This window comes from Podarcis bocagei (genome assembly GCF_964188305.1).
Source record: "Podarcis bocagei genome assembly, chromosome: 2".
Lineage (NCBI taxonomy): Eukaryota > Metazoa > Chordata > Lepidosauria > Squamata > Lacertidae > Podarcis > Podarcis bocagei.
The window spans coordinates 20,907,772-20,919,923 of record NC_138126.1 but is presented as its reverse complement, the minus strand read 5'-3'; the positions used below and the strand labels follow the sequence as shown (position 1 = coordinate 20,919,923).

General features: G+C 51.5%; 1 protein-coding gene and 1 pseudogene across 5 annotated transcripts in view; one reads left to right on the top strand and one right to left on the bottom strand.

The window, feature by feature from the left end:
- Positions 1-2,744: 2,744 nt before the first annotated feature.
- The window catches only part of LOC308580413 (inactive serine/threonine-protein kinase TEX14-like), a 35,555-nt gene continuing 26,147 nt past the window's right edge, over positions 2,745-12,152 (bottom strand). For 2 of the 4 annotated variants that reach the window (XM_081181990.1, XM_081181991.1), the window contains exon 20: positions 2,745-3,035. In XM_081181990.1, coding sequence (XP_081038116.1) covers positions 2,926-3,035 — 110 coding nt within the window. In that variant the 3' untranslated portion in view covers positions 2,745-2,925. Of the gene's footprint in view, positions 3,036-3,062; positions 3,308-12,152 lie in introns of those variants that run through there. The other 2 variants (XM_081181992.1, XM_081181993.1) reach the window with 2 other exon arrangements.
- On the top strand, positions 5,012-5,373 carry LOC308580056 (trafficking protein particle complex subunit 2-like protein pseudogene; annotated as a pseudogene). Its single transcript has one exon. The product of its transcript is annotated as a trafficking protein particle complex subunit 2-like protein pseudogene (transcript).

The window sequence follows — 12,152 nt, the reverse complement described above, 5'->3', positions numbered from 1 at the left end:
TGCGATCTAATGGTCTTCTTTTGGAACAGATCCTGGGCCTCTGAGCAAATCCCCCTCTGGGGCCATCTTGCTATTTTGGGGAGAGGGGTAGAAAAGAATGGGAACGAAACCGCAATGTTGGAAAGGAGTCTAACAGCATCCAGCAGATCTGGAGTTTTGAACTAAGCCGCCTTCCCAATCTGAGGTGGAAATCAATAATACAAATCAGAGCTTTCCCCCTTCATTTCTAATATTGTGGTGCAACAGACATCTATAGGAAACGGCACAGAGAAGGGAGGCCATAAAGCTACGCTGAAAGAAGAACTCTCGAAAGTCTCCCGGCTTTTCTCCGGACTGCCCCATCCCTGCCCAAATTTAAGTGTTCAACAGGAACAACACACATTTCCAGTTTCTCTCTAAAGTCTTTAGTCGGGTGTTGATAGCAGCATCCAAAGAGGACTTTGCTGTTAAACTCACTCCATCATACAATGCTTGGTGGGTTATGGGATTGCTGTGGTGGGGCTGTCACCCTTTTAAATTATCCTCTTCTGACGGATGGCCCTCAATCCCCGTGGTTCAGTTTTTCAAGAAATAAAGGATACGATCTGTAAGACCTGGCCAACCCACAAATGTGGGTTGCCTAGATACCATGCCTATACAGTGGTACCTCGCAAGACGAATGCCTTGCAAGACGAAAAACGCGCAAGACGAAAGAGTTTTCCATTTTTCGAGTTGTTCCGCAAGACAAATTTCCCTATGGGCTTGCTTCGCAAGACGAAACGTCTTGCGAGTTCTTGTGAGTTTGTTTCCTTTTTCTTAAAGCCGCTAATAGCCGTGCTTTGCAAGACGAAAAAACCGCAAGACGAAGAGACTTGCGGAACGGATTAATTTCGTCTTGCGAGGCACCACTGTATACAAGTGTGGGTTTGCCTATGTCCCATTTCCCTGGGAAGTCGCAGTGAAGCTACGAACAGAATTGACTACAGTGGCTTGGGTGGGCATGCCGCCTCATCTGTTTCCAGCTAATGAAAGGAACCTTAATTGCTACGGCCTGTTTGGAGGCTTCCACATTCGGGACACAACCATCCTTCACCCGCTTTGATTTACTGCACTGAGGAACTGTTAAAAGCCAGTAGCCTGACCACAATAAATAAAAGGCTAAGAGAGGATCATATAATCAACAGCTATTAACCAATACAGTTAGGAAATGTCAGCTGAAGCTCAGAGCATTTCCTAACCTCAGACTGCTGGAAGGTGGAAGCGAACAGCAGCAAATTATTTACCCCATTATTTCTGGTTTCTGATGGAAGACAGGTTACTGGATAGACCTGCTTTTCTTGACTCGCTGCCTGCCCAAATCCCAGCAACCGATGCCTCAAAAGCATTCTTCCCCACTACATTAAGAATTATGACAATTACGATGATATTTCACTTGTTCCATAAGGAAATGCTGTTACACATCGGGAAGCAGAGAGAGAGAGACAGAGACTGGGTGGCGAAGAACACCTGCATGTTTAACTTTGCATTAGATTGTAGAAATGCAAATGGAGGTACCTGTTAGGTCCTGCTCAAAAAGCTCCCATGTGGGTCTTAGAATCCAGCTGTTTGTGTGTAAGGTGCCCTTTTAAAAACCAAAACAAATCCCCAAAGCTGCTCTCCCTTCATTTTGCAGAGAAGCGACATAAAACCGGACTGAAAACAGAACCCCAAATTTTATTGCGATGCCGCTATAGCCCTGCTATTTGGCCGCACTGAATGGTTTGAGGGACAAACGATGCTGTTGCGTTATGAAATCTAAGCCTGCTCCAGGCTGGTTAGAAGGACCCAGGTGAGGAAGCCATTTCGTATTTCTCAGATTAAACGAGGGATAAGCAAAGCATCATGCCTTCCTTTGTTAGGACCTTCCAGGACAGCTTATGGAGGTCTGTGGGCTCCCCAAAAAGAACTGGGAGCTCTCAATCGGCAGTGAGGCCTAACCCTTTCCCCCTCAGGTTGCAATCCAATATAATCAGGATCAATGGAGCCATTCTTCTGGAGGCTAATAGTAGATCAGAGGTGGGGGGTTTCATCAGGATTGCTGGGTAAGAGGAAAGGGTTAACCCCATCCTCATTCTGCTTAGTACATACTGCGATCTCAATCCTGTTCATTGCCCCTCCTCGTCCCAATGGGGGAAAGTTACGTTTCTAGAATGGTACACCCCAATTGCGTTCATGTTGTTTGTTTTGAAAACACGGGACTAAGCTTTTCTGTATAAACACACACACACACAGAGCAGTGTCAATATGCCTACATTTGGGCATCTGCCAACCTAGCAGTTCAAAAGCACGTCAAAGTGCAAGTAGATAAATAGGTACCACTCCGGCGGGAAGGTAAACGGCATTTCCGTGTGCTGCTCTGGTTCACCAGAAGCGGCTTAGTCATGTTGGCCACATGACCCGGAAGCTGTACGCCGGCTCCCTCAGCCAGTAAAGCGAGATGAGCACCGCAACCCCAGAGTCTGTCACAACTGTACCTAATGGTCAGGGGTCCCTTTACCTTTACTAGCACAAAAGACAAATGTAAGTGAGTTAAACAATGTGCACCTGAGGGAATTGGTTAGAAAGAACCCTGACCCCTTCTGGACTCACGGCCAGCCTTTGACAGGGTTGAAAGCCTCTGCACAAATCTGACCTGTAGCGCCCCCCCCCCCCCCCGCCCAGAGTCCTCTGCAAATTATTTTGGTCGACGCTGGTAACACAAATTATAAACAGAACTTGCACAGAAGTACAGGAATCATTTGAACTATTTAATTAGCGCGTCAGAAGTTGTGTATCCAGGGCAGTAGATTCTCAAGGTCCATACGGGTTGATAAAGGAACGAGGATGCAGATTGCTTTTATTTCAGAATAGGAGCTCTGGTCTGGTCCAGTCCTGTCTCTCCAGTGGAACGGTTATGGTAAGAATCACTCACTGGTTCTTCAAGCTAGCAACCGCCCCTTGCCCTGCAGTGGGGACTGGAGTTGCTTTCTTTTGCCCTGAGACAGGAGCTTGTCCTTTTCCATTCCTTGCTTGCTGCCCTAAGGAAGTGAGGGGTGGGGTTTTATGAGACACAATGCTATGCTGCGACAACTCAGTTAAGATTCCACGCTTAGCAACACAGAAATCTATTTGTCCACCTTGTGTTGCTTACTCTGGCAGTGGCTCTCCACATCACCTGTGGAGTCCTGATCCTTTAACTGGGGATGCCAGAGGCTGAACCTCGTATCTCCTGCATGCAAAAGTCATGCTTTATTGTTAAGCTATGTTCCCTCTCCTGTTTTGGGTACAGATGGTACTTCCTGGTTCATCTCTAGAACAAATACAGAAAGAGATTTTGCACAAGGGAGGAATTTGACACTGAGCATCTCAGTGTCCTACGAATCTCAACTGTTGCTTATGGATCTGCTCTCCAAGAGAATGAGGGTAAAGATATTGTATTTTTCTGTGTATAATAATAATAATAATAATAATAATAATAATAATAATTTATTATTTATACCCCGCCCATCTGGCTGGGTTTCCCTAGCCACTCTGGGCGGCTTCCAAAAGAATATTAAAATACTGAGATACACCAAACATTAAAAGCTTCCCTAAACAGGGCTGCCTTCAGATGTCTTCTAAAAGTCTGGTAGTTGTTGTTCTCTTTGACATCTGGTGGGAGGGCGTTCCACAGGGAGGGCGCCACTACCGAGAAGGCCCTCTGCCTGGTTCCCTGGCTTCTCGCAGCGAGGGAACCGCCAGAAGGCCCTCAGTGCTGGACCTCAGTGTCCGGGTAGAACGATGGAGGTGGAGACGCTCCTTCAGGTATACTGGACCGAGGCCGTTTAGGGCTTTAAAGGTCACCACCAACACTTTGAATTGTGCTTGGAAACGTACTGGGAGCCAATGTAGGTCTTTCAAGACCGGTGTTATATGGTCTCGGCGGCCATATAAGACTATGCTTTTTGCTTAAAAAAAAAATAGGCAAAAATTGGGTGTCATCCTACACATGGATAGTGAATGCAGAGGGGGGACGTGCGATTAATGGCAGCAGCAAACATGTGACTGGCAGCGGTGACTGGGTGGGTGATTGGTGGCAGTGGCAAGGCAACTGGCGGCTGCGGCGAGGTGTGCGATCGGCTGTGGCTGTGGCAAGCGATCAGCAGTGGTGGGCAGGCGGGTGAGCGATTGGCGGAAGTGACCCCCCCCCAAAGCTAAACAACTAAATTTCTTAATTTTGGGTTTTAAAAAATAGGGGCCGTCTTATACATGGGGGCATCTTATACATGGAAAAATACGGTAGTTTGGACAGCATGTGGGGAAGACCACTGAAATCTCAGAAGACCGAGATGGGAGCTGACTAGAGACTTCAAGGGTTCAGAGGCAGGGCTCAAGGCAGTGTGAATAGTTTCCTGCATCCTCTGGCCGGCAAGCCAAATTTTATTATGCAAAAATATGTTCATATATGCTCCTATTTTATTTTCCGAACCCATGCCCTGTCTGAGGGCTTATCCACACTGACCTTTCCTTTGCTCTTTCCAGGCACGGTCTGTGATTTAAATCTCCACATCCATGCAGCCCCCCCTTTTTTTTTGCTCTGCAGATTTCAATGTCAGAATCCATTCTTTAAAGCTGAATCGCAGCAAATGTCTATCCTTGGAAAACCTGAATTGACATTTGCTCCGATTCAGCTTCAAGGAGTCATAGAATCATAGAGCAGGTTTTCACAGGGAAAATTCTGGGCAAAAACACACACACTCGGACACACAGTTTTAAAATACAGACCTCTGCTTGGAAAGAGAGGGGCAGAAGTTAAGTTGTGGATAGACCTTCAGTTGACTTCCCTGTTTCCTCCTCATTCAACTCCACACACCTCTTGAAGGGAGCTGGCCACTCTAGGCTTGCTGCTGAAGTCTTCCCCCACAAAGCCTAAAAAGGTTGCCTCTGTACTTTGGGTAAGTATACAACACACACAAAAAGAGCAGCCACAGGAAGCAAACCCTCCGCTACCAAATATGGCATCCTGACAGAAAATGAACTGAAGTTCCACTACACGTCTCTTGGTGTTGTGGATGAGGAAATCTCTGCTATGGCGAAAGCTCTTGTGGACCAGAGAGAGCTCTGCCTGGGGTTGCTCTCCCCAACTGAAGACTACAAAGTATATGGCTACGTGACCAATTCCAAGGTGGAGTTTGTGATGGTGGTGGGTTCTTCCAACACGGCACTCGGGGACAACAAAATTCACAGTATGTTCAGGAAGCTGCATAATTCCTTCGCAGATGTCGTGTGCAACCCCTTTTATAATCCTACGAACTGGATCTAACCTAGGGCCTTTGACAACATGGTGACGTCCACGATGGTGCAAGTTTGTTGAAACTTCTGCCTCTTCTTCCAGCTGCTTTATTACCTGGGACAACTCACACCTGTACAGAATTGGTTTGTTGTGTACAGTGGTACCTTGGGTTAAGTACTTACCGTATTTTTTGCACCATAACACTCACTTTTTTCCTCCTAGAAAGTAAGGGGAAATGTCTGTGCGTGTTATGGAGGAAATGCCTACAGGTGGCATGCCTACGGATTTTCCTCCTCTAAAAACTACGTGCGTGTTATGGTCGGGTGCGTGTTATAGAGCGAAAAATACGGTAATTCGTTCCGGAGGTCTGTTCTTAACCTGAAACTGTTCTTAACCTGAAGCACCACTTTAGCTAATGGGGCCTCCTGCTGCTGCCATGCCGCCGGAGCACAATTTCTGTTCTCATCCTGTTCTTAACCTGAAGCACTATTTCTGGGTTAGCGGAGTCTGTAACCTGAAGCGTATGTAACCTGAAGCGAATGTAACCTGAGGTACAACTGTATATTTTGCCTTCCAAAATCCCACCTTGTATAATAAACTCATTAACTAAGTTTTGTTTTGTTTTTTAAAGAGCAGGCATCACCTGCCACCTTCTGGCCAGATGTATACCTATTTCTCTCCAAGTTGAAGGGAAGCCATTCAAGTTATGGGCAGGTAGGTGGCAGGTTAGCTTGGCACAGAACTGAGCGGCTCATCTCCCTGACCACTCCTGTGTTCTGAGTACTTATTCATAGCCCTCCAATTTAATTACCATGCTTTAAAAAAATAAAATAAGGGCCTAATGAGCATGAACTTCTAATATTAGAAATGCAAAAGTGGTGCTTTTAAAAATGAACATAAAGGCAACAGGCCAGCTTGGAGTATGATGTGGTGTTGAAGCGTGAATGAAGATGCAAGATAGCAAATACACACACACACACACACACACACACACACACACACACACAGTGGTACCTTGGGTTACATACGCTTCAGGTTACATACTCCACTAACCCAGAAATAGTACCTCGGGTTAAGAACTTTGCTTCAGGTTAAGAACAGAAATCGTGCTCCGGTGGTGCGGCGGCAGTGGGAGGCCCCATTAGCTAAAGTGGTGCTTCAGGTTAAGAACAGTTTCAGGTTAAGAACAGACCTCCGGAATGAATTAAATACTTAACCCGAGGTACCACTGTACAACTGTTTCGATACATAAACAAATAACTTATTTCACTACTCTGTCACATATTTAGAACAGTGGATATATATGTTGTCAGGGGTTTAGGTGCAGAGGCACGGGCAAGGGAGGAAACAGAGAGCGAAGGGGAGGAGACAGAGGAAAGGATGAGTGATGACGACGACCCGAGATCTCCCAGTCTTTCCAGTGAATCAGAGGATTCACAGAAAGGAGCACCAGTGGCCAGGGCAAGGGGGGAGTCTAGGGAGGCACCCCAGGAAGATAGAGCCAGAGGAGACTCAGGGGGGAGCAGCTGGAAATCGGGACCAGCGTCACCGCCAGGAAGCAGGGAAGAGGAAAGGAGCCAGGGGGGAAGCGCTGGCAGCTCACCACAGGAGGGAGGGCAGGAGTCAGGAGTGGCCACACCTCCATCGGGGAGCGAAGAAACGGTTAAGAGGAAAGTGGAAGGTTGGGCGCGCGCGCCAAGTTCAAATGCAGAGGAAGGCGGCGCAGTGAGCAGCCCCGAAAGGGAACCAGGTCCTAAAGCCCGGCGCAAGGAGGCAGAAGGGTCCGGGTCAGCGTCAGAAGAATCCCGGAAGGAAGAAGCCCCGGGGGGTAGAGGGACCCAGAGGAGGACAGTCAGGAGGAAAAGGTGGAGCAAGGCTAGGATATTAAGTTGGTGCGCACGGGGCGGAGACTCAGACGGAGCCTCGCCGATCTAGCTAGTAGACGTAGAGTTGCAGACAGCAGCGTGAGAATGGAAACTGTAATTCAATAAAGACTTTTACTTAATGACCGCTGGCTAGCGTGATCCTCTGTGAGCTAGGATTTTGAAGCAGCTCTGACAGTAGGCTCCGTCTCCACATTGTGGGCATCTGCAGCCTCGAGGAGGGGAGAGAAACAGACGCCCACTAGCGAGCTCACGAACGGCAGGAGACATGACGGCTGAGCAGCAGATAGAGGACCTCAGAAAAGCAGTGGCACAACTGAACGCCGAGGTTCTCGCATCCAGGAAGAGAGAGGACGAGGCAGCTGCCACCTGCAGGGATCTCCAGGTCAGGTTAGACGTACTGGCAAAGCAAACACCCCGGCAGGAGGGAATTGGGTTGGCGAGACGGACAGGCGGGCTACTCTCTCACTTCGATGGGAACCTGCAACAGTATCCCAACTTTAGAGCCGACGTACTGTGCGCACTGCAACTGTTGCATAAAGACTTTAGAGATGAACAGGAGAGAGTGGGGTTCATCATGTCCCATCTGCATGGGGAGGCGAAAGCATGGTTGCGCAATTTATGGAGAGATAACGATCCGGCGCTCCAGAATGCGGATGCCTTTATTAAAGCGATGGATGGGTGTTTCTTATCAAGTATTGACATTGATCTTGCACGGAAGGAGGTGCATGGGCTGAGACAAGGGAGGGCCAGCGTCAGACAGTATCATGCCCGCTTTTTCGCCTTGGTCAGCGCCCTGGAATGGGACAGAGATTCGGCTCCTGTAAGAGACCTCTTTTGGGAGGGACTGCACAACTCGATTAAAGATGAGATAGCGAGGGGGGAGAGACCCCGAACCACCCAGGAGGTCGTTCAGAGGGCACTGGCAGTGGGAGTGAGGCTGGAAGGACGTCCGTGGAGCAAGGACGAAGGACGTGGAGGGCGCGAACCAGCCGGAGGCCCCTCCTTCTTTCCCAGAGAAGCAGCGCGGGCGCAATCCACGCCTCCGCCAGGAGGAGGAGCCGAACCTATGGAGGTTGGAGGTGCAAGGGCTCAGTCAGCAACCAGAGCCCTAGCACCGGCAGCAGTGAAGGCGAAGCCTCCTAGAGGGACCAGGAAGTGTTACGTCTGTGAGCAGCCAGGGCATATGGCGAAAGAGTGTCCCCAGAGGCCCCACAAGCTTACTGCAGCCTCAGCAATGGTGACTGCAGCAACGCAGCAGGGAGGACCACAGCAGGGAAACGACGATGTCTGGCTGGAGGAAGAGGCACTGGGGCCCAGCCAGACGTGTTAGTGACGCAGTCCCCAGAAATTTTACAGCCAGTGAACCCCCTCCCGCCCAAACCAGTAGTGAGGCTCACAGCATCTCTCCAGCTGCCCAATGGAATCACCATGGACGTGCCAATCACCATCGACTCCGGCAGCAACGCGGACTTTATAGGGCAGGAATTTGTCGACAGGCACGCTGTGCAGTTGCTGCCGGCCACACTGCCCCTGCAGGTTGTCACGGTGGATGGCAGGGAGCTGCTAGGGGGGCAAGTGGTGAAGCAGACGCCACCAATGGTGATGCGACTTGGGAATCACAGGGAAGTCATCAGCTTCAACGTCACTCAACTGTCTGACACGCCCATTGTGTTGGGCATGAGTTGGCTGGACAAGCACAGCCCAACGATGGCTTGGTTCCAGAGGCAGCTGGTCTTCGGCTCTTCCTTTTGTGCTGAACACTGCATCGTACCCAGGCAGGAAGGAGAGGAAGAGGAGTCACAGCTGCTGCTAGGCACGCTGCAAGCGATTCCCCACAAGTACGCAGATTTTCTAGAAGTTTTCTGCGAGAAGGAGGCGGACAGGCTACCCCCTCACAGACCATATGACTGCAAAATTGACCTGCTGCCGGGGGCGGCGCTGCCTAAAGGGAAGCTGTATTCCATGTCTGAGGATGAACTGCAGGAACTCAAAGACTTCATCGATCATAATTTGGAGCGCGGTTTCATCCGGGAGTCTAAGGCAGCGGGGGGCAGTCCTGTATTCTTTGTTAAGAAGCGAGACACGCCCCAAAAAAGACTCGTAGTGGATTACAGGCTTTTGAACAGTATGACCAAGCCGTCGGACTTCCCCATGCCCCGCATCGACGACCTCCTGGCGAAGGTACGGAAGGGAAAGGTGTTCACCAAGTTGGACCTGCGGGGGGCGTACAACCTCATTCGCATGCGGGAGGGTGATGAGTGGAAGACAGCCATGTTCACGCCACTGGGTACCTACGAATACAGAGTTATGCCTTTTGGACTGCAAAATGGCGCTCACGTTTTTCAAGCATTTATGCATCACGTGTTGGCAGGACTTCTCTACAAGACGTGCGTCTGTTTCTTGGATGACATCCTGATCTTTTCGGAGTCGCAGCAAGAACATGACAAGCACGTCAAGGAAGTGCTGGGCAGGCTAAAGCAACACAGGCTCTACGCCAAGCTGGAGAAGTGCCAATTTGACGTGCCGGAGGTGGATTTTCTGGGCTACAAGCTGTCTGACAAGGGGCTCGCCATGGACAGCGCCAAGGTTCGAGCAGTGTTGGATTGGAAGAGCCCACGCAACCGGAAGGAGGTCCAACGGTTTGTCGGCTTTGCGAACTTCTATCGCAAGTTTATCAAGGGCTTCGCGATGCAGACGGCGGCCATCACTGACACCCTTAGCTCCAAGAAGAAGAAGTTCATCTGGACAGAGCAGGCGGAGCAGTCCTTTCAGGCCCTCAAGCGTCTCTTCGCGTCGGAAGAGCAGTTGCTTCATGTCAACCCCAGCATGCCGATGAGGGTGGAGACAGACGCTTCGGACAGAGCAGTGGGGGCGGTCCTGCTGCAGAAGGATCCGCAGGGCGTGTGGCGGCCGGGAGCGTTTTACTCCAGGAAGCTCAGCAAGTCCGAGCAGAACTACACCATATGGGACAGGGAGTTGCTGGCCATTCATGCAGCGTTCAAGGCGTGGAGGCACTTTCTGATCGGCGCCAAGCACACGGTGCAGGTTTGCACGGACCACAAGAATCTGGAACACTGGCGCACGGCACAGTTCCTGAACCAGAGGCAGATACGTTGGGCTGAGTTCTTTGCGGACTTCGACTTCCGAATAGAGTATGTCCCGGGGGACACCAACATCATGGCAGACGCTCTCTCCCGCAAGCCACAGTATCTGGAGGACGCAACACCAGCGGCCGCCATGCACATCTTTGCACCGACAGTGTGGGCGTGCGCCGCGGCGACCGTGGACCTAGAGGCGGTGCGGCGAGCGTTGCAGGGGGACTCCTTCGCACAAACGAAGATGGCAGAGGTGCGAGGGGGCAAGGCAGCGGCCGACGGTTTCCAGCTACGAGATGGATTGCTCATCCGTAAAGGGGCCATCTACGTGCCGGGTGACGAACTTCGAGCCAAGGTGCTACAGCAGCTGCACGACGCACCCACGGCCGGGCACTTTGGCAAGGAGAAGACGGTGGAATTAGTAGCCAGGGATTTCTGGTGGCCTGGAATGAGAGGGGAGGTCGCAGACTACGTGGCGAGGTGTGACACCTGCCAGAGGGCAAAGCCGGTGCACAAACCGCCGGCTGGACTGTTGGAGCCGCTGCAAACTCCGGTCGAACCTTGGGAAAGGGTGGCTCTGGACTTTGTCACGGATCTGCCCAGCTCAAGGGGCAAGACGGCAGTGTTGGTGGTTGTGGACCTGTTCTCCAAGATGGCGCATTTCATTCCGTGTGCTAAGGTGGCCACGGCAGAGCAAACCGCCAAACTGTTCATAGACCACGTGTTCAAGGTTCACGGTCTGCCACGGTCTATTCTGTCCGACCGCGGGCGGCAGTTCATCTCGAACTTCTGGCAGAAGCTGATGGGCTTCCTAAACGTCAAGATCAATCTGGCGTCGGCGAGACACCCGCAGACCAACGGGCAAGCGGAGCGAGCCAATGCTATCATGCAGCAGTACCTGAGATGTTATGCAAACCAACAGCCTGCGACGTGGGTGGATTACCTGCCGCTTGCAGAGTTTGCCTACAACAACACGAAGCACGTATCCACGGGCGTCACGCCGTTCTTCGCCAACAACGGGCGGCACCCTAGAACCTTCCCGGGACTGGAATGCAGGGGAGAAGGGGAGCCGCAGTCAGCAGATGCGTTCGCGTCGGAGCTGCAGGAAGTCCACGATCAGCTGCGGCGCCACCTGGAGCTGGCTAAACACGCATACAAGGTACAAGCGGACAAACACAGAAGGGTTGGCGAAGAGCTCCACGTGGGAGACTGGGTCTGGTTAGCAGCCCACGCAGTGCCGGCCAGGTCGTTGGCCAAGAAGAAACTAGGGCATAAACAACTGGGGCCATACCAAGTCGAAGAGCAGGTCAACCCGGTGGCTTTCAGGCTGGCGCTTCCGGAGGGTTCCAGAATGCATCCGGTGTTCCACAGATCGGTGCTCACTCCCTACAAGGCACCGCACAGGTTCCAGGAACCCGGAACGGCGCCGAGTCCGCTCAGAGAAGGAACGGGGCACGCGGGAGTGGCACAGGAGGAGCGCATCAACGAAGTCACGGAGATTTTGGACTCCAGATGGGGGGCAGAGGGAGTAGAATACTTTCTCGCCAGGGAAGGCACCCCGGCCAGTGCGAACAGCTGGGTGCCGGGCTACGCTTTAGACGAACCTCTGCTCAAAGACGAGTTTCATGCCCTCTTCCCACATAGACCTATGCCAGCAGACTTTTTCGACGACTGGCTTTTCACGCCCACGCTTTCGGACAGCACGTTCAGGGGGTTCGACTCGGACGAGGAACCAACACGAGACGTCCGTTCCCCAGAGGGGTCACCCTCGGGATCTGTCTCAGAACCCTCGTATTGGTGGGACGATAGGCCGGAGGAGCAGTTCCGCAGGAAGTGGCTGGACTGTTCCGGCCGAGCAACGCCGCCTGGAGGAAGTGCGGGAGAGACGGACATGGACATTTT